The sequence below is a fragment of the Empidonax traillii genome, unplaced genomic scaffold (assembly GCF_003031625.1).
Source record: "Empidonax traillii isolate 1590-97213 ecotype Southwest subspecies unplaced genomic scaffold, ASM303162v1 scaffold185:size1678824, whole genome shotgun sequence".
Classification (NCBI taxonomy): domain Eukaryota; kingdom Metazoa; phylum Chordata; class Aves; order Passeriformes; family Tyrannidae; genus Empidonax; species Empidonax traillii.
The window spans coordinates 175,376-202,272 of NW_020955378.1; the positions used below are offsets into that span (position 1 = coordinate 175,376).

Consider the following 26,897-nt stretch of genomic DNA (forward strand, 5'->3'; position numbering starts at 1 on the left):
ATCTACGTCCTGAGGACCTCACTGCCACCGTCCAAGCGTGCTTGGCCCCGGCAGATGAACCTCAGGATTAAAGGGTGGGCTCAGTTCCGCGCACACTGTGTCTCACCTAAAAAATCCAATGCGCAGGCTGGAAGGTGGAAAGACCTTCCCCGGTTCTTCGTTCGCGAAGAGACTGGCCACATACACGTCTGGAGAATCAAAATGATAAATGTAAATAATTTACTCTGAAGGATCCATTTTCTGGCCTTATTTTCCAAGGTCATAAATGTTGTTCCGTCTTCTTTGTAAGAAATATTTTACACGAGGAGAAGGCAGATGTAAAATGTTACTGAACAATTATTTTCATGCAGTTTGAGGTTGCTTATTTGACTGTAATAAGCTTTGGGGAAATTGAAAATCCAGTCACAAGATTTAAACTAAATGTGTCATACTTCAATTCCTGGTTTACTAAAACTCTTACTTTAGGAGGTTTGAAGTCTCCTATCTGCCATTAACTGTTAAAAATCTTTATGTCTTCTGGGGAGGATACAAGTTATCCTCACCTTCACTTGAGCTAATACAACTGCTTGTCTTCATTATAGATTTAATTTATAAAACCATAGAAAAAATGTTTTAAATGTATTAATCAGAATTGCCAGCATGCTTCATTTGCACTTTTTAATCAAGTATTCTTTAGAGATTGATGGCATCACTATTATAATTGATGCTTCTGCTGTAAGGCAATTAAAGAAGGTACATAGATCATGTCAAGCAGAACTATTATATATGCTTATATAGAGTTATGAGTACTTGAATCCAAATACAACAAACCAGACTGTCCTGAGTTTTAAAATTTGTATGCTTTAAGTAAACTCCATTAAAAGTAACCTAAATTTGGAAGATATTTGTCTGTTCTCATTTAAGTCACTGGATTGGCAGGTGCTGATCACTTCTGGAAACAGAATTACAATGCTTAAATATTGGGTTCATTCAGGTCTCAAATATGTATGCAAACACTTCATACTCTTATCCCCTGTTCCTGCCTGAAAAAAATGCTTGAGAAAGCCTTACTTTTTTTTCCTTTTTTTTTTTTTTTTTTTTTTTTTTTTTTTTTTTTTTTTTTTTTTTTTTTTTAAATCAAGAGATTTTAAGAGAATCATTGATTTCTGGAGCAGTGGTTAGTAAGACTGCTTTTGCCATCCATTCTTTTCTGCCTCTAAGTCCATATTTTTTTCCTCTTCCATGCTGTGAGCCTTTATTTAATTATGGGAAATGATATTTTATTTCTTTTTCAGTACAATTAAGAATTATTAGCAGGAGAAATTTATTTTTTTTTTTTAAATTAGACATATAAGGTAGTCCCTGTGGGTACCTCTGGAGAGCTGTTCAGTTTGTTCTGAAACAGGTGTCTGAGATTAGCTGAATCTAGATGTGTGTTTTTCTCTGTTGACCAGTTCCTATTACAGACTCTTTTAGATCTTAACTTTTGGATGTAGAAGAAATTAATCTCACTGGTCCTCCCTGCCAGTTTTTATTTGTCTCCACTCATCCTTTTAAAATTACAACTTTATCGGAACAGCAATCCTCTTAAACTTAATTTTGTGTATTTTTCTGTATATTCTGCAGTACAGTTTGATTTCCTTCTTCCTGTTTACATACCACATTCAGGAGATTCTTCTCTCATTTTTCTTCTACTGTTTCAGTGGGCCTTTTTGAATCTAATCACTGTGTTTTCTTGGACTTAAAAAACAAACAAGAATGTGAAGGTCAATCATTCTTTGGCCTTTGGATTTCTCAGTCTCAGATACAATGATCAATTTGTAACCCTGTAGTCCATCAATCAGTAATAGACCTTTTGTACTTCTTATCCTACAACAGCAATTAGATTCTACTTATTTCCCCTCCCCAATGCTGCATGTAATGTGTGAGCACTTCACGATAATTAATGAGTTTTATTGTCACAACAAGGTAGGAGGCGTTATATTCTCATTTTTCATATCTCATAGGAAGATAATGGCCAAACCTCTAATTTAATACAGGTCTCTCAGGTTTTCATTCACTGTCCTTTTCCAAGAACCCTTTCAGTTTGATCTATTACAGCCTATGCTGTGCACTTTAATTTGCAGGTGTCGATTTCTTATTGTATTTGGACAAATGTTGCAGTGCTTTTATTGGACAACTGAGTGGAAGCACATTAAGATGCTCTTTCCCATTAGTTTTCATATTGCTTTGCCTGTTTTCTCTTCTTGTCCTTTGTACCACCACCCTATTTATAGTAATTTTTGCTGCTCAGTTCTTTCCTCTTCTTTGTACTAGTCTCCATTTTATTTCCAAGGATTCCACATCTTGTTTATAGATTTCTTTTAAATCTTTGTTTCTTTCTGTTTCCTTGTATTGAAGTAATCCACCTCTCCACTATATGTACTGAGCTGCTCAATTACCTAAATTTTCATTTATCCTTAATTTCTTCCTTAATGTTTCTCTCATCTCCTCTTTGCATCTTGCTCATTTTCCAAATATTTTAGTGTAATTTCTTGTCATGTTCTTATAAACTCTTTCCTGCACAAGCTACATGAGCCTAAAGAAAATAAGACTGAAAATTTTCAGCGATATAACTGAAAGGACTAAGTATTACAAATAAAGAAATGTTTCTTTAATGTGAAACCAACCACATCACACTGGAACCAGTCTGCAGTTCCCCTGTACATCTTACTCCCTAGGCTTTAATTGGGAGCAGCTATTTGTATCTTTTAAAACTGATAAGCTGTGTGTACCACATGGTTTAAGAATTATTCCTAATGCAGTGATGCTCTGTTATTTTGGAATAATTTTTAAAATATTATCTCCTTTTGAGCTTAACCTGCAGCATAAAGGCAGCTATCGAGTTAGAGCACTATAAATAATGATGCAAATGTCTACATCAAGTTTAAAGCTGTTGTAAAATTAAGAAAGGATAATTAAATAAATAGTGAATGTAAATATTAAAAAAAAATAAAATCCTGGCATGCTTTAACAAACATTTCAGAAAATAGTTCCCACCCTCCAAACTTCCCCCCACTCCCCCCCATGTGAAGTTATGCTCAAAGTAAATACTGGGCAGCAGTGAGCATAGAACAGAATGGTTATCTAAGAGGCATGCTCCTGGTGGATCTGTTTCTTCCCAAGAAGACACTTGGAGATTTAGAGGCATGCTGTAAGTGGCAGTGGAAGTTTATTGAGTCTCTTCTTGTACCCCTACACAAGTCTTGCCTTTTCCACTAATTTGTAGTGTCAAGGGTTGCAAAATTTGCTTTTATGTGCAGCTACGATTAATTTAGAAAAAAAGAAGTCTGTTGATGTATTATCCCGGATTTACTTGAAACCAGATCTGATCCTTCTCCAAATTTGATCTAAGAAATGATGTCTGGTTATTTTTTTATCTCTGTCCAGCAGAATTTAGGAGTTTTCAGGCTTTTCTCCTCAAAGCATACATCGAAAAATGGTAGAATGATTTAATTTATACAAGTATAATATTTCATGCATTTTGTAGCTGTACATCAGAAAAGAGAAGTTTCCTCTGGAAGGCAATGTCTCAAGAGCTGCATGTTGGGTCAGGAGGAACCCTTGAGGGAAAAATGCCATCTGAATATGGTCAGTTTTGAGGAGAGTCTGTAGCTGAGGCAGGGCAGATGAGGGATTCCAGTGATCAAGTCTCAAAGGTAACAGGTATAAAGAGACTTTTCAGGAGACTAGAAGGGTGATGCCAGGTTTCTACAAGTCCAACAGCTGCCAGTTGCTGGATTGAAAAGTGAGACTGAATATAGTGACCTGCCTTGACACTACAGAGAAAGCTGCGACAGGGATTGCTTTTACATGTCATCTGACAGATTTAGATTTCCTCTAGCTTTTCAAGGTTTTTTTAACCTTTCTCTGATAAGACATACCTTTAGAAAGCACCTTTTTATCTGCATATGTAAGAGTAGTTTTATCTCAGTACTTTCACTGGCTGCCAGCATACAAATAAAATCAATATCCCACCATCTGGATTTAGCTACCAGTGGATTTCAAAGTATGATTTTTTTTCTGAGCTAAAGCTACTGACTTTTCAGCATTTCATAGAGAGTGAAGGATAGGCATTTCCAATGAGAAATTTGTCTCAAATAATTTAGAATGAGCTTAAGCGCTAAACTGTAGAGAATCCAGCCTCCTTTTACAATTGGGCAGCCTACCAAGACTAACTTCCTGAGCTTCCTTAGGTCTCTTATTCCCTCTGCTCTCATTGTATGACAATCAATATGGTTTGACATTACACTCACAATTAGGATGTGTTGTGTTTCTTTTCATCTTCTCTTTGTCCTTTAATACTTCAATGCTGAAAAAATTGTTAAAATGAGTCATAAAGAATTTGCCCCAGCTATTCTTACTTATGATGAGTAACGGGGCAGAGTATATGCCATGGAGATTGGAATGTGTAGTTAGATAACTTGACAGCAACTGTGATTTACAGTCCCTCACAATTCGGAAGGTGCCAACCAGTAGCTCTTGTACATACAGCATATTTCTTCAGGGCTTATTTTTATTGTTGCTATTCTTCATGTAGGTAAGTTGAAGCTATTTTTAGTTTTATTTTTTATTCTGTCTGAACTTACTAGAGTTTTTCAGCAGGTCAGGATATTTATATATATTTACATACCTAGTTCGCATATTTTCTGTTTAATGTTACATCTCTTGATGGTATGTGATAGATTTATGCATGTGAAAATTTCACTGGAAAACACCATTTCACTCTGATTTGGACAAAATTTTGTACGTTCCTGGAGAACTGTGACACTGAAATGGGCTAATGACAAAACTTGTAAATAGACTGAAATACTGGTTGACTGATATTTGGTGGAGATATTTTGAGTTTGAACTCTTTGAGGAGTCGGTCTGCATCTGTGCCACTTGTTCTGATTCTTAGCAATATGACATGGATTCTATTGAGGTTTTGTTTGTTTTGGTTTCTCAATCTAATGGGGATTAGCTGTACAGACAAATGACCTATTCTAGCCCTTTCTTTTACATAGATAAAGGAGACATTTTGAGAGGGTAGTTTTCTCTTAGACTTACCTAGCTACAGGAGAGAGAGAAGATTTTTGCTAGTATAAATTACATTGTTCATTATGAAAGACTGTCAGAGTATGACTGTTGATGCACTCACATAAAGAACATTTTTAAAGCTTTAGAGAAGTTTCATTAGAACACAAATTTCTAATCTGTAATAAATGTCATATTTTTCAACTAAGTTTTCATTTTGATTAAAATATTAACCTAGATCTTTTGATACTCGAATGTAGTGCTTGGAATTAATAATTAAGTCTATAATAAACCTAAAATTTTATGAAACTAGGAGGGAAAAACTGATATATTCCCGTAGATTCCCTAACTTATTTCCATTTTTGGAAAGAACTTCATCGTAGTTGTACTTTCTGATTCCTGAGGGTATTCCACATCTCTGACCCCTGCTTCTCAAATATGCAACAAGTTCTTAAATGTCTCTCTTTTAAGTTACTATATTCTAGATATCATAGGACATACTTACTTTGATACATATGTTTAAAAATTTCATTTTAATTAATGTGTTTTAAAATGAACTGCCATTTAAAGGTAGATCCATACTTTATCCTTTTTTTTTTTTTTAATGTAGCAATTTGATTATACTTTAAGGGGTTATTTCTCTTGCACTGCAGTGTATAATAAAAATAATGTTTATGGCCAAAATATGCACTTCTTGCTGTAGTGAGGATTCTGTTCTAGAAGTGAATTTTGTTATAAGATAACAAAAAGCATTTTTTTTGTTTTGTTTTTATTTTTCATCTCCTTTTCATCCTTTTTCTTTCAATACAAGTGGACATATTGTTATTCATTCTAGTAATTTCATGGTACTTTGACTTCCAGATCTTTTAGGAAAATGCATATTCCAGTGTTCTTGCTGTGCCCATTTCTCTCTCACATCAGGAATCCTATTTTATCTAACAGTGATCACACTGGATACCGTTCTTTGTAAAATAAGCATTGCAGCTGATAGCGAGGGCATGACTGACGTTGTCTGCTTTAGTACCCAGACTTTTTGCATTGTTTACTGAGGAATGTGTGCCTTTATCAAGTATCACTGTGAAACATGTCAGTTCTTTCCATTTCAAGGCATTATAGGTAAGCTTGAGTTCAACCCATAGGGAGAAAAGGCATTCCTTTGAGCTTCCTATTGAAATTATAATGATCTGTTGCCACAGGGAGAGGGGTTCTAGCTTTTTTCCTTCTTTTTCTCTTCCTTTTTTTTTTTTTTTTTTTTTTTTTTTTTTTTTTTTTTTTTTTTTTTTTTTTTTTTTTTTTTTTTTTTTTTTTTTTTTTTTTTTTTTTTTTTTTTTTTTTTTTTTTTTTTTTTTTTTTTTTTTTTTTTTTTTTTTTTTTTTTTTTTTTTTTTTTTTTTTTTTTTTTTTTTGGTATTATGATTAAAAAACTAGGTGTCAGGTTTATATTCCTTTATTCAAATTTGTGCAAGTCCTCCTTTCTCCCAAATGAATATATGTTGAAGCTTGCAATGAAAAATACATGATAATGAAATAAATGACTGCCCCAAAGCTATCTCCTACCTGTGAAACAGAGTTATGAAATAATAATGGCAAGAGTGATAACTGTAGTTGTCAGTGTCCTAAAAAAGATGAGAATGTTCTTAATGCAGAGAATCCTACCTTGAAGGCAAATTTGCACAAAAGAGCAGTCCTTGAAGTCTCTCCATGGAGGCTAAGTTTATGCCACATCAAAGATCAGAATTCAGCCCCAAAGCTAGTGATTCATCAGTTTAATGGAAAATTTCTTGCTTCAGGGTATTTCCTACTAATATCAAATGCATGAGTGATAACATTTGCGGTGAATGCAGTGTAATTGTTTATTGGTAAATAAAAGCAACACCAAAAGCTGAACTTTTCACGGGCTGTTTACAGCAATGGAAGCATTGATTTTTAGCAAGCACTTTGTTGCCTGATTACAAATACCAATGTTGTGTGAGTGTTCTGGTATGTTGTACAAGTGTTTTGACATATCGTCTTGGAACGTGTGGGTCACACATATATTTTTAAGTGGTACAAAACAAAAGAAATGGCTCGATCTGTTGTTTTCACATGACTGATCAAAGGTGGAAATAGGCTTTGAAAATTTCAAGTCATATCAAGAATTGTGGAATGGAACACTTACAATATTTCAATAAGAGGTAATGTTTAGACAAGATATGTAAATCATCAAAATCTTCAAGGCATGTTTTCAAGATTAAGGTAAAAAAAACTAACAAGGGCAATGTGCTGGTGGGTGTATCTCCTGTGATTCTGTTGATTTGCTGCTTGTGGGTATGTCAGATTGAACAAATGACCAAAGGAGGCCTTCCTCATAAGTATGGCTGAAGTAAGAGGTAAACATTATAAATACAAAATTTGTTTCAATATTCAGTGTGTATATGGAGCAAAGGAGACACTCTAGAATCCTCATTCTGGGAAGTGTATACAATTATTATTATTGATTGAAGATTAATATATAGTTTTGCTTTCCTCGGATGAAATGCTGCTTAACTCAGAGGCCATAATATCATACTGTCCTTCCTGGAGATACCTTCTGAGTGGTTTATGATTCCAAATACATTGCCAAATAGGAAATAATCTATGCATTGCTCTGTTTTGGAATTTTCAGGGAGTTTCCTGAAGTGTAGGTGATCTTGCCTGTTCCTGCACTGCCCCTGATTGCAAATAAGAACATTTCTGAATTGGCCTATGTAATCTGCACAGGGGCAGATCACTTTCCTTGGCCTTTGTATTCTCAATCTATACCCAGTTTTATACCCATCCTCAACATGTTCTGTCCCTGTTGTTTTTTGGAGAACAGATGGGAAATAGGTTGAAGAGGACAGACATATCTGATATCATCAACATTTAATTTGTATGTGTTTTTAAGTGGATGATCAGTCTATTCTGTGAAGTTTAAGGCCTGCTATTGTATCCAGTGTTACCCTTTCCTGAAATTCTCCTAATTAACACCTCTGGCTTCCAGTACATGCCATAAGTATGGTAAAGCAGCAGAGCTTCAGAAATTAATTCTCTCATTTCATGCAAGGTTATTTACTCTGTAGTTCTGCACCTGAGTCATGCCTTGAGTAGGGTTGAGTAGGAGGCAGTGTGGGGTTTAGCTTCACAGGATCATGGAATATTTTGAGTTGGAAGGGATGATTGAGTCCAGCTCTTAAGTGAGTGGCCCGTACAGGGACTGAACCCATGACCTTGGCATTATTACCACGATGCTCTAACCAAGTAAGCTGATCTCAGAAGCATTTCACAGAATCATGGGATTGTTTTGGTTGGAATATACCTTAAAGATCATCTTGTTCCAACCCTGCTACCATGGACAGGGACACTTTTCATTAGGCCACGTTGCTCAAAGCCCTATCCAACTTATCCTTGAACACTTCCAGGGACGGGGCATCCATAACTTGTCTGGGTAACTTGATCCAGTTTCTTGCCCATGTGGCTGTGAAAGGCCATTTGTGCTTCTGCATCTGTCCTGAGACTTGAAACCTTCCATGGGTTTTAAAGCTGGTATGTGAGAAGGTGTGTTAAAGGTATTCTTACTCCTCTCTTTATGGTATTGCAAATAAGTTTTAATTCAGTGGAAAATCACATTGTCCAAATCTAAAAACATTTGAACTTGGCTTCAGCTGACTTTTTACATAAACATTTTATTTTGCTGACTTTTTAAAAATTCTTTCAAAATCTATAAGTTGACCTGTTTCTTCTCCTTTTTGTTTGCATTTTCTTTTTGTTTGTTTGTGTGTTTCTTTCTTTTCTTCAGATGTGCTTCTTTTCTTGGGCAGAATATCCTTCTGAAATTTCCCTTAGTCTCTGTGAATGCTATTCTTCTAATTTATTTCATTATTAGGATTTCTCCATACCAGAATTTTAAAAAAGATGTAAATAGTCTTACATAGTGTTATGGCAGTTAAATTATAACTACCTGGATACAGCTGCCATTTCATTAGTGAAAAGCTGCCTTAAATTTATGTGAGCATGAATTAGAGAGGGATGTTTATATGGTGTTTAGAGCCCTATTAGTGGGAGAAAAAGTAGATTAGGAGGGTTTCTGGAGTTTGTGTAGTCCAACCTTCTCAAAGCAGGTCTGTGCTGTTATTAATGTTGTTGTTGACACAGAAGATGGTACAAATTAAGAAGCAGGAGCAATAACCAACTAGTATGTTGCAGGATTCACAAAATCTGGACCCAACCAGTGTGAGTGAAGATAAGAATGCACTGTGAAACAGGATCAGTTGATGGCTTAGCAAAGCATGGCAAAGACAACTGCATCAGATGAAAAAAATCAAATTAATTAAATGTTCACATTCAGTTGATATTATAACTAATTCCCAATGAAGAATTAAGATGATTTAACAGTTCTTGCTCTCCAGGGATATGATCTTTAATCAGATGTGGGGATGGTAAAAGGTAGACAGGGCAATTTATCCCAGTAAGTGTAGAACAGTTCCTAGTTTAAAATTTAATTGGCTGATGTATGAAAAATCGAAATTCTCTAGAGTGCATTTTGATCTTGAAATTTTAGATGACTAAGAATTCTATGGAACTTTTGTCAACAGTAGATATTTTTATTTTATTTCATTACATATTTAAGTACTCTAATGGGATGTGAAAGATCAATGAAGGAGGCTATGAATTTTAAGGGATTTTTTTTTTTTTTAATAATTAACTGGGCTTTTCTGAACTCCTAGTAACATTTCAATCAGTTAAAGTAAGATGTGCTTTTCTTCTAATATGACCCTATATTTCTAGTGTTGGTTAATGATATTATCTTATCTAGTCAAACCACTAAATCAGTCAGTGCTGAAGTAGGCAGTTCTGTGCAACACCTGATAATTTAAGGGCAGGTAGGAAAAATACTCTTAGTGAATACCTTGGTCCTGAAACCCCAGTATATCCCAGACCAGGATATAAAATCTAGGAGGGCTATGGAGATGTTGCCTAAACCTTCAGGAATGGAAGGGATGGAAATAGGGATCATTGAGGCTAATCAGACATACACATACATGTCCATGGGACCAGTTGAGATGGATTCAAGGGTGCAGATGTCACTATGAGACAGCTCCCAGTCATCCTCAAAACACTGTGGGGATTGGAGAGGTCTCTGATGACTTGGGGGTTGGAAAGTGTCACATTTATCTTTAGGAAGATAAATATGTCTTATATTTCTTATGTGCTTAAATATTTAAAATACACATTTCATTTTATCTGACATTGCAGTTCATCAGAAAATAGGACGGGACATAAATGAATTTTGCATACTGATGTTACTACAGCAGACTTTGTGCAGATTTTCAGTGAAGGTCAGCTATAGTCTGTAATAATGAGAAAAGAACAGAGCTTTTAATTCCTTTGTGATTATTAAATAAGAAATCAAGGTTTGAAGAAATACAAGTCCTAACTTACTGAAATATCATGTCAGTTTTAGGAAAAACAAGCTGATTGCACAGGTCCCTTTAAGGTAAATTACATCAATTGCTAATATGCTGTGGTGGTTTCAGATTTTCAGCCCCTCACCCTGCTGTCTGACCTAACCTCCTTAGCCTTATCTTGTTGGGGTACTTACAAAATAAAATCTCTTCCTCTTCAAATCAGAGTAGGTGATCTCCCTGGTGATTAGTTGCTTAAACAGGCTGACTTAAGCAATTTAGCATTTTAGTTTTCAAGTAGGCATCAAAGAGATGGAGGAAAGGACTTACAAAATGGAGCAAGTTCCCTTTGGTAGGTCTGGTAGGAATTTGAATTGTTATCTTCAGGTAAAAAGAATAAATCTCTTCAGGTGTGTAATCCTGCCTCTCTAGGAAAACTGTTAAATAAATTTGAATTTTAGTATGATGCCATCTTTGCTCTCATTTGGACCACTGGTCTACCACAGACCTCTCCTTCTTTAATACTTGTCATGTGTTGACTACCTTTTCCAGGTGGGTAATTGTTCATCATGTCATTGAAAACAGGCTGTCTCTTTCAGTTTCGTACCTGCAAAATTCTGTATAATTCTATGTAATTCTATATAAGCTTTATTCAGTGATTTGCTATCTATATCTATTAAATGCAAGGATAGGTCATGTGGGTATGATTCAAAATATAAATAATGCTTTCAGCATTTTTCTTCACAACATTGATGATAAGATTCTGGTTTAATCATTAGAAATTTGAAAGAACTGCTGTTACAATTTTGCTAATTCCTTTATTACTATCTTTTAATCTTAAGGTTAGGGCTTTTTAGCTTATTGACAAATGATGTATCTTGAGAATGTTCCTTTTTTTGTCAGAAATTAAGAAAATGGTTTTATAGAAGAAATTATTATAATTGCCTGAGTTGTGGTATTTAAGGCATAGCCATAGACGAAATATCAACTCTTTCAAACAGAAGAGGATTTCCAGAACCTTGGTTTTCTGTTTTGAAAATCCCTCTACGTGAAGAAATCAGGAAAATCCAATCATTTTCATCTGTTTCTCTAATATGCAATTCACTGAAATGTTACAGGATTTTTATAGGATCATGGAATATTTTGAATTGGAAGGAAGCTTTAAAGTTCATCCAGTGCAACCTTGTGCAATGAGCAGGGACAGATCAGGTTGCTGGGAGCCCAGAGCACCCTCACCTTGAAGGTTTCTAGGTATGGGGTATCTACCATTTCTCTGAGCAACCTGTTCCAGTGTTTTACCACCCTCACAGCTAAATACTTCTTCCTTTTATCTGGGCTGAATCTACCCTCTTTTAGTTATAAACCATTACCCCTTGTCTTATCTCAAGAGTCCCTGCTAAAAAGTCTGTCCCCAGGTTTCCATGTCCTTACATTTGATAAATTAATTGCATTTATTCATGAAACCGGAGCCGTGATATAATGAATTTTGTGAATATGTTGGCATACATATAAAAAGAAAACATTATTATGTTTGAGATCTGTAAAAATTTTGTATGTATCTAAGAATTCTGATCAGAAGGTGTGAACCATAAGGTCAGATAAATGAATGCATTACCTCATTTTCTTACGGACACACATTAACCGATTGATGCATTAGAAGCATGTGGAATCATTTAAAGCACAGAAAGTATCTTGCATCTATGTTAAATGTAATAGCCCTTGAGCCTAACATACTGATGAATGAAAATATAAAATTATTTCCCTACTAAATTCCCTACTATTTTCCTTTCTGAATCTAATCAGACCCTACATATATTAATATACATATTCTTATGTTTATATGTGTGAACATGCATATGTTCATATTCTTACATTTAACACCTCCCTGTTGTATAAAGTAAGAATAAAGTAAGAATAAAGTGAGAATATTTCAGTTCTGAGCCAACTGTTTTCTTATTTTATTTGTAACTGTTTTACTTGAGTTTTGCCCCTAAGAGTAAACAGAAGGATGCCACTTTACTTAAAATCTTCAAGTAGCTGAGTAGAGACCGTAGCCCCCCACTGACACTCCAGCGAAAATGAAATAAACTGTTTGCAGCTCTGTCACAAGCACAGAAACACACTCAGCAGTTTTTCCACAGCTGGAAAGTCACATCTATTGAAAAGGAAGTAAAAAAAAAAAATGTTATCAGAAGGCAGTGCACTCATTACATTACCTAAAATGATGTGAAAGTGCTGTGCTGTTAGAAATGTATTCTAGCTGCCCCCTCAAAATTAACTCCCCTCTATCTCATCCTTAGAAGCTCACTGTTCCCATCCTTTGCTTGCTGCAGGCATGTTGCTGAGCTGTGTGCTTCAAGCAACATCTCATTTTACTCTCTCTGTTAGGTCCAGCTGTAAATTTTTAATCAGGCCACAAGCAGTGTTGGAGGGGCTGTGTATGTAGTTCTACAGGATTACTTTCCTCAGGGACCAAAAAAACCCTAAGAAAACAGCAAAACTGAGTAAAACAGATTAAAAAAAACCTCAAACAGTTAAAAGAAATTCTATGCTTCTTAATTTCAACAGATATTTGAAAAATAAAAACCAGGCAGAAACCTAAAGATGAAAACAGGTGTTTTTTTTTTTTTGTGTGTGTGGTTTATATTTGCAGAAAAACCTTCTGATTTCCACTGTAATCAGTATTTTTCAACTAAATGAAAATTTACAAGTAGAGTCACAAAATCCACTCATCTTCTTATAGCTGTGATGATGGAAAGTAACTGAATGCTGTAAAAAGGTATTGAGATATGTTCTGCTGCAATGAAATGGGCAGCTAAACTATGTCACAGTTTCTTAAAATGACCTTCTTTGATTTTGTTTTAATGGATATTTACTTTTCTAGAAACATCTTTCAGTGATACTTCTTGGCATAAAGTTTCCAGTTATCTCATGTATATACATTAATCTATGTTCACAACCCCCTTGAGAAAGAAGTTGCATTATTTCTGTTATGTCTTTGGCTTACAAAAAACACACAGAAGGCAGCCTCCAGTTTATTGTAGATCGTGCCAAAAGTGATTTTAGAAAGATCACAAAGAACGGCTACAGAAAAACTCACTTTATCCAAATTTTGGCTGCTATATCAATTTCCTTTTAGTCTGATGATGAACGGTAGACACATGAAAAAAAATACTTTATTTGTTAAAAAAAAAAAAAAGAAGCCCTAAAATAGCAGGCGAACTGAAAAGAGAAATGGATTTTATCTGTCTCTCAAGGGAGAGAGAAATTGGTCTGGAAATTCATTGAAGAGAAATGAGTGAGTTATTTTGCTGACTGTGAGTGGTAGGCAACAATGTAATGCAGTAAGGGAAGGCCAGGTTTGAATAGATAGAAAATTAATCTTCAGCCACTATCTCCCGTGGGATTTTCCTATGCCAGTATTGATTGCATTTCAGCTCCTGACTTGGGACAGAAATTGGTTGGAGTTGGATTTTAATTGTATTCACATGCTGGATCACTTTCCTTCAAAATATTTGTTTTGCTACTTTCCTGAAAACAAAGTTTAACTGGGTATTTAAACTGCACCAACTGACACCACAATCTGTCAGGCTTTTCATAGAAATGCCAGACTAAAATAATTAATAATATTGAGGTTTTTCTTTTTAAACATTCCCCCCCCCCTTTTTTTTTTTCAATGTAAACTACTTGAAATTCATAAGTTTGACAAATAAAAACTGTTTAGATTTAATTTCTATAGGGGGATGCACTATAAATTTGGATGTGTAAGGCCTGGCACAGCATTGGTCTTGCTGGTCAGGAGGTATTGACCCAAGTGAGTTCAACAATAATTTACATAAAATGTTTCTGATACTTACCTGTTGTGTGCAGAACTAGTTAAGACACCCTTAGATTTAATAGAACAAAATGTTCCTGTGTAAGGGAAACTTTGTAATTTTTAAAGGATTTTGTCATTTGATGTCTGGGTTTTGGGAGAGATTGATGCCTTGTTTCAATATCAGAGCTGTACATCACAAAATACTCCCAGGAGAAGTCAGCAAGAGGAATGTGGAAGCTAAATTAGTTTATGTGAATATAGATCCACTGCCCTGCATTAATAAGCTGAGAAGATTTTTTAGATTAATGTTTTTTGTTTTGTATCATGGAATATTGGTATGAAGAATAACAGACCATGTCTTTATCACAGCCTTTTTTAGGGGGACCTGGGCATGTGTGCTGTTTGAAATGTGAGAAGTAGATTTTATGTTTGAAAGTGTAAGACATTCAGGTCTATTAACTAAATTCTTTAATTTTTAACAAAGTTTAATCAAATTTTGGCTGGAGACTTGAATCATCTTTCACAGCATATGAGTGAATGGAGAGACTGAAAGGTTGCATTTCTTAATGGGAATGAAATTGAAATATCAAAAGGAAGAAACATGATATTTTTACGTTCAGAGGCTTCAGGAATTTAAGGCAAAAATCTAAATATATTGTAATACAAAAACTTCTGTGCAAGACCTGCTAGGATGGACCATATGGCACATGGTGTGATTTGTGGGACTGTCTTTTGCAGGACAAGGAGTTGAATTCTGATGATCCTCTTCAGTCCCTTCCAACTCAGGATATTCTATAATTGTGATTACCCCCTTTTTCTTTTACCGTACCCCTTCCCTCCCAAATATATCTTGTGGAAAATTAGTTGAAAGAAATCTTTTGACATTCACTCATTCTGGTGTTTTATTTTAAAAATGTGGCCTGATGATTCTCAGTTCTTTTCTGAATTGATCTGTAAAAGCACTGAGTTTGTAGTTGTGTAATTTCAGAAATAATAGAGTGTTAGGTTTTGTGGGTTTTTTTGAATCAAATTACTCAAATTACTCTCAGGCAGGAGGGGAATTTTGTCTCATGAATGATTGATTGTTGAGATAGCATTAGCAGAACTAGACAAACTCATTACTTTGAGCAGCATGAAGCTGAAAGATAACTTGTGAAGAGAACTCCAGAATTTGCCTAATGTTTAGCATTCCAGTTCTGAGGAGAGAAAAAGTCCTGTGTGAAAACATAGACAAAAACAACAGCAGCAACAACAAAAGCTAAACCAAACCAACCTTCTTCCCACAAAAAATCAACAAAACAAAACAAAAAGGCCCCACCACTCCAAACAACACCCCCCCATTAAAAACCTAGACAAATGAGCAAAAAGAACAAAAATAAAACCTTTGAAAAAATTACATTGTCTGAAGCTATCGTAATGCATATATTTCAAATCATATAATGTATAAACTGTACTAATCCTTGCTCCAGTTTGCACACTTCAGAGTAAGGTATAATGGTTGTGGGGGATTGACCTGGACTGCTGCCAGTTGCCCACCAGGTCCTCTATCACACTCTTCTCTATCACAGCCCCACCCCCTCAGGGAGAAAATAAGACCACAAAAGGTTTGTGGATCAAGATAAAGGCAGTTTAATAAAGAAAAGCAAAGGCCACACATTCAAGCAATAGAAAACAAAAAGATCTGCTCCTTACTTCCCACCAACAGGTGATGTCCAGACACTTCCTGGGGAGTAGGGCCTTAATGATGAATGCTTGCCTCCCCTCCTCCTTTCTCTTAGTTTATATTGCTGAGCACAACATCCTTAGGTGTGGAATACAGTTTTAGTCAGCTTGGGTCAGCTATCCTGGCTATGTCCCCTCCCAGTCTCTTGCCCACCCCTAGAGTGGCGTTAGGTACTAAGTTGAACTTCTTAGTGTAAGATATAGTAGCTGTGCTACCTAGAAGTAGCAAAAATTAGTACCTGCCTTCTTTTCTGCCAGAACCTTAATAGACTTGTGTTGTGAGATCCGTCTCACCTAATTCTAGACAGCTGTATTGCTGACTTCAGCATCTGAGTGATTTGCCTACAGCTACGTTTACAATCAGTCAAAAGTAGGAGGCACTTTTAAGCATGATTTATGTCATGGGAAAATAGTTATCTAATTAAGATAAGATAAATTATACTCCAAAAATGACCATTTCTTTTCATTGCCTAAGAAGGCAGCCTGGGATGATGAGCACAGCACTGCTATGTTGTTGAACACAGTGGATGTCTCTGGTTACATGAGCTCTGCCCTTTGTGTTTCCAAAGGAAACCATTTCCTTGAAACCAATCTGAGATTGCTGCTTACTTCAGGCAACATTTGAATCTATAATTAGTATAACATTTGTCTGTAACCCTGTGATGAAGCAGATGAGAAAACATAAGCAATTCATTAGATGGCTTTGTGGGTAAGTTAAAATTTAGCTGTCTATACTTTGATAGGGGATAATAATAAGCAGAATAGCTGCAGCACACACATGCCTGACTGACCAGCAGGTGCTCCATTGTCAGCGCTATCTATCAAGCATAACCCATTTTCAGAAACTGATGACTCTATAGTATTAAAAATATCCTAATAATTGCCTACAATTGCTGGCCTTTGTAACCATTCAGTATCATCGTTGATTTGTTATTGCTTTAAGTGGCAGTCTATGCATGTCATGGGACCTCCTATTCCAGCTGCAGCTGAGACAGGTGAAGACCTTGCCACCTCCTTCTGGGCCTTCTCTGCCTCCTTGGTTCCATAATCCATGTAATTTTTGTAAATGAGTTAGAAAAATCTCTGCTTTTCAAAATTTTTAAGAATTAGTCCAGATTGACTGAGTCAATCGGAAGGAATCAAGAAATGTGTATCAGGGTGCGGACAGGTAAGAGAGGATGGGAACCTAAGACAGAGAGGTGATGGTGAACACCTGATCATTTGGGGACATTTCCACTAAAGTAAATATAGCCAGTACATGAGATTTCATTGCGAATACAGACCAGTGAACAAATCCTAATTCATTCAGAAGTTCTAAGAAGTTCTAAGACTTAATTTCCTTTCTTTGTCTGAATTTACACCACAGTTTCTCAAAAATCCATTTATGAAATGTATACAAGTGGTATAATTTTTAGGTTTGTGATTTACTGTATAATCTGCAGAAGGAAAAAAATGAGATACAGTGTTTAGACTTAAGATTCAGTACAAATTATTGTATGTAATAAAAGGTAATGTACTTGCATTATGGTTGTAAAAATTACATACACTTATGAAAAATTTAGACATGTAAGGTGTTAGACTCTTACTTTTTTTTTGCAGGTCTTCGTTTCACTGAGTTTCATTGCATAAGTCAAAATTAAAACCAAACTATACAAAAATATTCCTTGATCTGGAACAACTAATTGTGTTTATACACAAATACAAAATCTTAGCAATGAAAGAAAGGCTATGAATCGTTTAGATAAAAAGAGGCAAATGTGAATGGAATTGTTTGTAGCATACTTTGTAATATTCTGCCCTTTACATGTCTTTCTTTAAAAAGCCTGAAAAGAATGACACTGAATCTGGCAGCCAGAGAATCAGACCGGTATTTGAAGATGATCCTGTTTTCCGACGGCAAACGTCTTACCAACATGCAGCAGTCCACATACCAACAGATATTTATGAAGGCTGTAAGTAGCACGTGAACAAAGTGATCTTGTATTTTAATACTAAGCTGATTAGTTGTGTCCCATTCTTAAAAGAAATAACCTCCAAACTAAATTTTGCCCTCATTCTTAGTACGGGATTGCTGTTGCTGTCACTTTTACTTCTTTCACTAATACTTCAGAGATGTGTTTTGTTAGACATACAATTCATTTTATGAATTAGTAGGAGCTACAGTTAAAGAGATCTGTTGGGATTGGATCTGAGTTTCACAAATGGAACTGGAGATGAAATATTAATATCTTAAATATTCTAATTTTCTGATCCATTCTTCCTCTATGCTCTTCTCGTTTCAAATAAACAATTCTTGACAGCTCTTATTTATGTGCTGTTTGGCCTCAGGCAGAGATGAGTTCTGAAAACATTTTTGAGTATCCCAAAATCTGATACAGTTCAGGTATATGTCATGCTGCATGAGATAATAGTACCAATATTGCATGCAGAGCATTTCTAGAATTGCAGTAACAGACTTAAGCAGAGAATTTGCATAAAGTCTTTCTAAACTATGCAAAAAAATGCATATTCTGCTAAGGATTCATTAGTTGTATTTCAAAATTAAGTATTTATCTTTCAAGATGTAAATAAGTTCCTTTTCCTGCATTCATCATCAAACAAAAATCTTCATATAATGAGAAGACATTTCTACATTCAAAGTGGCTGTATGTTTTTAAAAATGGGGAAGGAAAATTAAATAGGATCCATATATTTTTAAGTTTTGGTGTTTTGTTTTTTTTTCCCAATTTAGGGTCCTAATTTCTAGTATGCGGTCATTTTATTCTTTCAAAGTCTCATCAAGAGGAAAGAGACCCTAGTGTGACCCTGAGCTTTTTAAAATTCATGGCCACAGTTGCGTGCGGCTTCCATAAATGACACAGGGATGAAAATGGAAATGTCACTATGATAGGGGAAAGATTCGTGGTAACTCATATTCTTACATGGTGTGCTTGACTGACAGACCTAGAGGATTAGTCTGGGATTCAGGCTTTAATAAGTGCTGAAGTGCACCTAAACTGCAGGATTACAGAGAACTCACATGCTCTTTCCTTTGGTTTTGTTTGAAGAGAATTGACACTATGCTGTTATGAAATGTTGTAAAACCTCATCTCGCATTATTAGGATATTTATAAACACCATGTGAACTTTGATTTAAGATTGTCATCCTAAAAGTATGTAAAATGTTTTGTTGTTACATTGAATTTAAGATTTTAGGTGGTATTCCTAAAGACACTTATATCCCTTAAAAATGCATGTTAGGTAGTGTTACTGTACAGCTTATAAACCTAAAAATGAAGACAGATTATGACTTCCATAGGAAAGGTGAAACTTTAGAATCTAATAAAATGAAAATAACAGGCAGAAATGTACATTTTTGGAGAGAGGCAACTGCATGTGCAATATATATGGTTCATAACTTTTATATTTTTTACCAGAGATGTGGAAGCCTAGAAAATTACCAGGAAGACTGTAATTCTATGTCAGAAAGGTCAACTAGTTGTGTGGCTGGGTACCTTTCAGTGACAGATGGAGCTTTCAAAGATAACAGCATGAGAATACCTCAAAATCACAGATTTCGTATCAATAGACACAAAGTGATCACCGGGTTTTATTTTATGGTTGCAAAGTTCATGTGTCACCTGAACACAGTGAGCAACTGGAATGTAGTCATTCAGGGATGTAGAATTAAGTTTTTGTCTTTTTATGATATAATCTACAAGAAATTTTTATAACCCTAGAAAGACTGATAACATATCTAGAACACTGTTTTCATTTTTCGTCCTGTTCACAAGAGCTAACCTGTCATTTCTTGATAAAGGTTTCAGTGTCCACTATACTAGGGAACAGTTGTACACTCTGAAAATAGCATCTGCAATTCCTTGTCTACATCACAGTGGTAGGGAGCATTTACAACACAGGTATGACAACAAATGCTTCTGAGAAACAGTGGAGGAAACACAGTTTACAACTTTTATTGCTTGGAAGGTTTTTTTTTGTTTTTTTTTACTGAATTACACCTTGGGAAGCAGATTTTATTTTTTGTCCTTTATTGTATATGGTTTGTAGGATGCCAAGAGAAACAAAGAATTGCTCTTTCGATCTCACAGAATAGTTTTCAATGGCTGAATATTTGACTTGCCTATTCTTCCTTGAGATTGGTTTTCACTTCTCTTGCCTCTTACAGTAGCAGGTTGTTGTCTCCAGGGGAGAGGGACAATTACTGTGAGAGCCACATGCAGTCTGAATTTTCATTTGGACCTGTCAATCACACTTTGTCATGTTAATTAATTTTTTTCTGTATGAAGCTGGGAATTTGAGATTCCCTGACTCTTAATCATAGAATCATAGAATTACTAAGGTTGGAAAAGACCTTTAAGATCATCAATATGTTATCTATTAAATCTTACTTTCCTGTTTGGGTTTCATTTTTATTGCAGTTATTACTTATGATTATGCATGATTTTTGAAATATGAATCAGATAACAAATTCCTTTCCATTTAGATTTTTGAAAATGGAAAAACAGTTTGGCTAGTAATTCTGTAATGGTCACTATCTATTTAAACTTGAAAACTAGTATGTACTATAGAATAATATTCTTTGGCTTCCTACATGTATAGTGATTCTCTTATTTTGAAATACAGTGATGAGTCTCTTGTAGAGTAGCACCTTATATTTCACCATAGAAATATATGATATATCGTTAAAAATATCCATTTGCTGCATCCAGGTTATTACTGTGTGGCTTATTTGATTTCAGAAAGAAATACTATGAAAGTTGCTTGTTTGGGTTTCTTTTCCTTCTCTGGGTCAGGTGCCAAAACCTATGCAGAGACAGGGGAAAGTCTAAGGAGTTAATTTATTTGCCTGTTAATGAGGATTGCAGTCCCACCACATGGGGAGGTCGATCCGAATAAAATAGACCCAAATCTGGCTTTTAATTCCGTATTTTTCAAGAGTCCCATTTAGGTTCTGATATAAAATCAATCTGTGACTGAAAACAGAACAGACCCTCAGGTTGTCTTTCTACCACATGCACAGGGAATTAGTCATGCATCTCCTATTAGCAATAGCAGAATTCTTATTTCTAAATCCTCGTTAAAACTGTACCATGCTTATCCCTAGGCAGAATATAGGATCTTCAAGCCAGGAGTAAGAGGAAATCCCTGGCACAAGGCAAGTGAGGGTAATCTTCCCAGTGGATAACACCACATACCCTCGCTGTCTGACATTCATAATGCTCCATCTTGCCCTAGGTGTCTGTCTGTTCTGGTGTAGGTTTCAGGAAAGGTGTTAGGCAGAGCACACAAACAAGGTTTTCTTTTTTCTGTGTAGTTATTCCTGCTTTAGTTCCTTAAAATCAGAAACGTTACTACTTGATTAGCATTCAAGAGTTGATTAAAGTGTCAGGTTGAAAGTAATGTGTCGTGAACATGACAACATCACTCTGAATATGTTTGGACAGCTACCAGCAAGAAAAAAGGGCTTTCCCTGCTCAGAACGCATTAAACCAGTCATAAATTAAGTTACAATTAATTGATGGTTTATATAACTTAATAATCATCAAATATACATACTGTTTTTTCATACTCTCCTTCCACTTCTCCTTTCTACTGCTTAAAATGTTGTGTTTATCATATATTTTTTGGTAGCAAGTTTGACAGTGAACATAAATTTTGCCTTTTTAGTAGTGCCTCGCATATATGTAAATCAGTTATTGATAAAGTATTTTGACATAGTAGTACTTAGCACTGGCAGACAATCAAAACTTTTAGGAATAACTTGAAAAATTCAAGTTTGATGTTATAGTGATTTTTATCTTGACTGGAATAATATCTCTTTGACTGGGATTTTTAAAATATTGGAGAGTTTTATCCTGGATATGGCAGGCTATCAGCTTGAAAAGAAGAAATATTCTTTGGAAATAGTGATCTTGTGAAAGGTGATCCTGCCAATGGCAGAGGGGGTTGGTACTAGATGATTTTTAAGGTCCCTTCCAACCCAGACCATGCTATAATTCTACAGTCCTATGAAAAAAAAAAAAAATCCCTTAGAAAGGCTGGGAAATGAAACCATGAGAGTCAGAATATTCCTCCTCAAAAAAACCCAAATTCAAATAAACTAGGAAAAAGTGCATTATCCTTTATTCATGGAAAGTCTTATGTGTAGGTAATAAATAAGATTTATTCAGGAATCAAGATATTGATAAAGTGTTGTGTAAATATTTTGGTGTGCTACATCAGCATTCCTTAAATTAATAAAGAAGCAGCAAAACTTTTATGTGGTTTTTGTTGTTGTTTTTAGTTTAAATAACAGTTACAGACAGGCCAGACACTTTTGTTACTTTTAATTAAATTGGCTCAACGTATTTGAAGAGTAAGTATATTTTTTGTTATAGCGGAGAAACTGAAGCTTTTCATAACTATTTTTCTCCTGGTTTCTTAAAAAGGATAAATGAATAGCTCAGGTTTAATGCAGCTGAGATTGAAAAATGATTGTTTCAAATATCTGAGTTTGTGTGTGTTCACACCTTTAAATTTGGAAATAGACATTATTTATGTTTCATGCAGATGGCATGTGAGATTACTGTCTTCTATTTTTTTTTCACGTTCTCTGTTATTTTAATCAGTGAGTTATTTGTGAAAACATGAAGTGAGTGAAGTGGACCTTTAAATGAATTTTCAGTGTCAGCCTATTTTAAATACCAAACGCTATGGCCTGGGGTAACTATAAAGCAAATGTTAGTTGCAGTACTGCCTGGTTGGTTCAATAATAAACCTGGAAGCAAAATACTTACAGAACCTTAAGTAAAGAACTGTAGGGTCAGTATTGTTTTTATATTTTAACAATTGTAGTGTTTTTTGTTTGTTTGTTTATTTGTTTTCCCCCAAGTAGCTTGCTAAAGCTCTCTGAACTAAATTCTTACTTAAATAAGCAGCGAGAAGAAATAGCTTTTCTAAATTGATGAACAAGTCTGTTTTCTTTGTCCAGAAGACCAAACAACTTGAATAGTGTCCCTAATCATAAAGAGGTACTTAAATTTTGGTAGTCAGATTACATTAGTTTCATTGGGTGGATGGTTTAGCATAGTCACTTGATGTCAAGCTGACCATGACTTCTGTTTAAAATTATCAGAATTTAAGATAATAGGGTAGGATAAGGAAAGACTGCTCAGAAGACATGGTTATTTTTTTCCTCCTTGAAAGACTAAATTGATTAGGTACATGCTGTCTTGAAGATACAGCTGTAGTAAGGAATTATCAATGTAGATTTAAAGCCATCTGCCTAATAATGATGCATCACAAAAATTATATAATACAATAGTCTCAAGCTGAATATTTGAGAATACATTTTGGCCTGGAAAGTTTATCCAAGATTAACTGACTGTTAAATGTGACATAACGTTCTTTACGGGAAAAGAAATAGTGGCAAATCTGAAATAAAACATGTTTCTGTTATAATTCCAGGTACCCTTCCAGACTTGCATTGTCTTACTTTAAGATGTTTGAATAGAATTTTCAAATGTTTCTGCAAAATAAAATGCAGAATTTTTATTTTCCGAAGTAAATTTAGAACCTAAATGCCTTAGATTTTCATAGAGATGCAGTTGTCTAAAGACACATTTCTACTGGTAGTGGGTCTTTTGAAATATTGTACTTCTGAACTGAAAGATTTTTATTTGAAATGAAGCAAGGGTAAACTATACAAAATCAATATGACTTTTTATTTGTTATTTGGTATGTATTACTGTGGGAGTTGACTGAAAGACAGCTTTATGAGATTCTTGACACTTAACACTCAACATATGTCCTGGAATATTAATTAATTTTTTTTAATATTCTTGAAAACTATGTTCTTATTTAGAAACATTAGGGAAAGTTATGTAACATAGCAATTTATGTCTAAAATATTTGGGCTAATTTTTGAGTTTTACTAGGCTTTATTACTTGCCTCAAGTTGAGTTCAGCAGATATTAATTTTTACACTTCTCTCTGTTACTTTGTGTTGAAAAGTTTTCTCTAAGCTAACAGTTTAAGTACTTCTGCAGCTTAGACCTCTAAAATATTTTAAATATTTTACATCTATTTGGGTCATTTAACCTGGGGAAATGAAATACTAAATTAAATCTGACTGAACACTCACAATTCACTACCAATTCATGATGGGAATCTTTTCTTTATCTTGGTGAATCCTTTTATCCTATAGAGCCATTTGTTACTAGGATGACCAGAAGTTATAGGGTTTTATGATTTGTTGTAAAGAAGTTTTCTTCGTATCTTCTCTTCTCAGTTGTTATTTTTACTTTCAAAGTGTTTTATTTTACTATAGATTTAATTTTGGCAGAACAACAATATTTTCATTTCCATTGTCAACTTTCTTTTATGGTGTAAGCATATTAACACAGCATGTCTGTGCCTGTGCGGAGACCTCTTACTTTTCTCTGATTCAGTTTTAAAAACTCCTGAAGAGAACCCCAAACTTCGTGGTTACCATTTGTGCTTCACTAGAGAAATGCATGGAATAGTTCTGTCTTCTGATCTTCTAGATTCCTGTTTGTCAGCTGCAGAAATTTGTCTTCTGTTATCTTTACAATCTTCTTTGCACCCTACTTTACCTGTATTAAATAAATATTTAAAGATATATTTAAAGACAACCCCCCCATATTGCTAAAACATACCTACAAGTCAGAATGCTGTACTGACACAGAATTTCCCCTGAAAACCACAAAACTAAGTCATACTTTCTTATGTTAACCCTTATTTCTTTTTAAATGCAATAGAATATATCAAGAATTAATTTTTCTATTTCATTAAACCTAGGAAATGGTTAATTTATTTCCTTTTGTTGTTGTTGTTGTCTATGCAAAGAAGCAAACCTAAAAAATATTGAGTTTGGGTCTTCAGTGAAACATCAGGGGCCTTAGGCTTGTGGGCTTTTTTCATGGGGACCCCCTTGTGGACCATCAATTACCAAACTTTCTATATTGTATCATTCCTCTTCTTGTAACCAGAAGTTCATGTGTGTGGATCTCTGACATTATACAGTCTTCTTAAATACTCAAAGGGTGTGATTTCCTATTTGTTTAATACTTTAATATCATGGGGAGTTGTGAAAAGCCATACCAGAAGACCAAGTTGTCATACCTGGTTAAAGTGGTCATTACAGTGTAACTTCAACAATATAGAATACCATACAGTGAAGAGACTTTCAGTCTCTTTGATTTTGAAAACTCTAGGGTTTAGGCAAAACAATACCAAAAATGCATTTGTGATCCTATTTATTTTCCCAACCTGTATAACATTAATTTGTATAGTTTATAGAAAAGAAGTATGAAAATACTTTTCTAGTGAATTGAATGCTGATTTCTTGGCCATCAATCATCTTGACCATTCTGCTGTGCCTTCAGAATTATCTTGGGCTTTATAGCAGGTCCTGGGATTCCAGTGTCTGTTAGACTGCTTGACTGAGTAATAAATGTTTAAGCTGTGCTTACTGCCAAAATCTATTTTGGAGACCAGATGATAGCTGCGGCTCCTCAGATCCCTTTTCCATTCCTTTTGCAGTATTTTCCCTCTTATGCACAGCTTGGAATAGCAATTAGTACTGAATCCTCTTGTACCAAGAGGGAAAAGTTGGCTCTGCAGTAAGATTGGCAATATTCTTATGGTAAAAATAGCTAATGGTGGCCTTTGTATTTTTTCAATAGAATGCTGAGTAGAGCACTGAGTATCAGTAGATCTTTATTATTTGACATATTAAAAAAATAAGGCAATTTTAAGGACCATCTTGAGGGAGTGATTGATTCTGGTGTGTGCAATTCTCCCTATGTGGAAACTGCTGCAAGGATACTTTATGTCATAAACCTGGGTTAGCTTTGCAAAGCAGGTTGATACAGGGTGCATACGTTGTCCAAACTTTCTGTTGGTCCTCAAGCAAGGGGAAATGTCACCTCAATCCTTTGATCAGCTGCATCCCCTAAAAGCCTCTGCTGATATGAGGGTTTACTATTGTGTTCTCAAACCTGCTCTACAGTAAGGAAGGATCATAAGGAAGCTACTCAGACATTCTGCAAGTGTAATTTCACAGCACAGAAAAATCTTTCATTCAGGATTCACAGGAATTTTTCTATAATTACTCCTTCAAAACTCCCAGTATCTATAAGGGAGTGTAGGAGGAAATAGTGGTTATATTTGCAAGCTCAGAATGAAAATAAATGTTTAGGTGTGCTTCAGTACGTCAAACAAGTAGCTATGATGAATGAAGTTGACTATTAGGAAAAAAAGTGCTAAATTGCTTGAAGTAAATAATATCTGACAAGAAAATACCAATTTATGTGAAGCCCTTCATGGAAAAACAGTAAATGATGTTCTGTCTAAAGGACCTTAAAACCTAGTTTAAATGGAACTGTGAGAGGTTTGGAATATTCCTTGGTTAAACTGAGAGTCTGTCGACTTTTTTCTCCTCTTCTCAATCAAATTTCCCTTATTTTGTCCTCAGTTGTTATTTTCAATACAGTGTGCTGAGAAGTAGAGTAAGGACTGAGGCAGGAAAGCAGGAGGGAGGAGGAACTATGGCCTACCCTGGTTTTCTTCTTTGTTCTCACACAAGCTCCCAAGGCTGCTCTGAGCTGTACGGCTGACACCCTCTGTGATCCTGTATAAAGAGCACGTGTCACTGTGCAGGCAACTTCTGCCTCCACCTCTGTGCTCCTGTGGTATCTGACAGTGCTGTCTGTGCTGAAAGTGTGCATGCACAGAACAAACTTGTGCAAACTTTCAAAGAAGAGGGCAAGGTGATTTAAACCCAGTAATATAATGTAAGCTGCGTAAAATAACCAATATGTATTGCCAAGAATAAGTGCCTTGATGCATATATAGATAGCTTCTATACACACAAAAAGGATGCATTAGAATAAGAGGCATTTTTTTATTCTTTACTCAACC

At 35.1% G+C, this 26,897-nt stretch overlaps 1 protein-coding gene across 1 annotated transcript in view; it reads left to right on the forward strand.

Moving 5' to 3' along the window:
• The window catches only part of CACNA2D1 (calcium voltage-gated channel auxiliary subunit alpha2delta 1), a gene marked incomplete at its 5' end in the record, with an annotated part of 351,550 nt that overhangs the window by 166,104 nt on the left and 158,549 nt on the right, over positions 1-26,897 (forward strand). Inside the window, one exon of the mRNA XM_027886307.1 lies at positions 17,797-17,926. Coding sequence (XP_027742108.1) covers positions 17,797-17,926 — 130 coding nt within the window. The remainder of the gene's footprint in view (positions 1-17,796; positions 17,927-26,897) is intronic.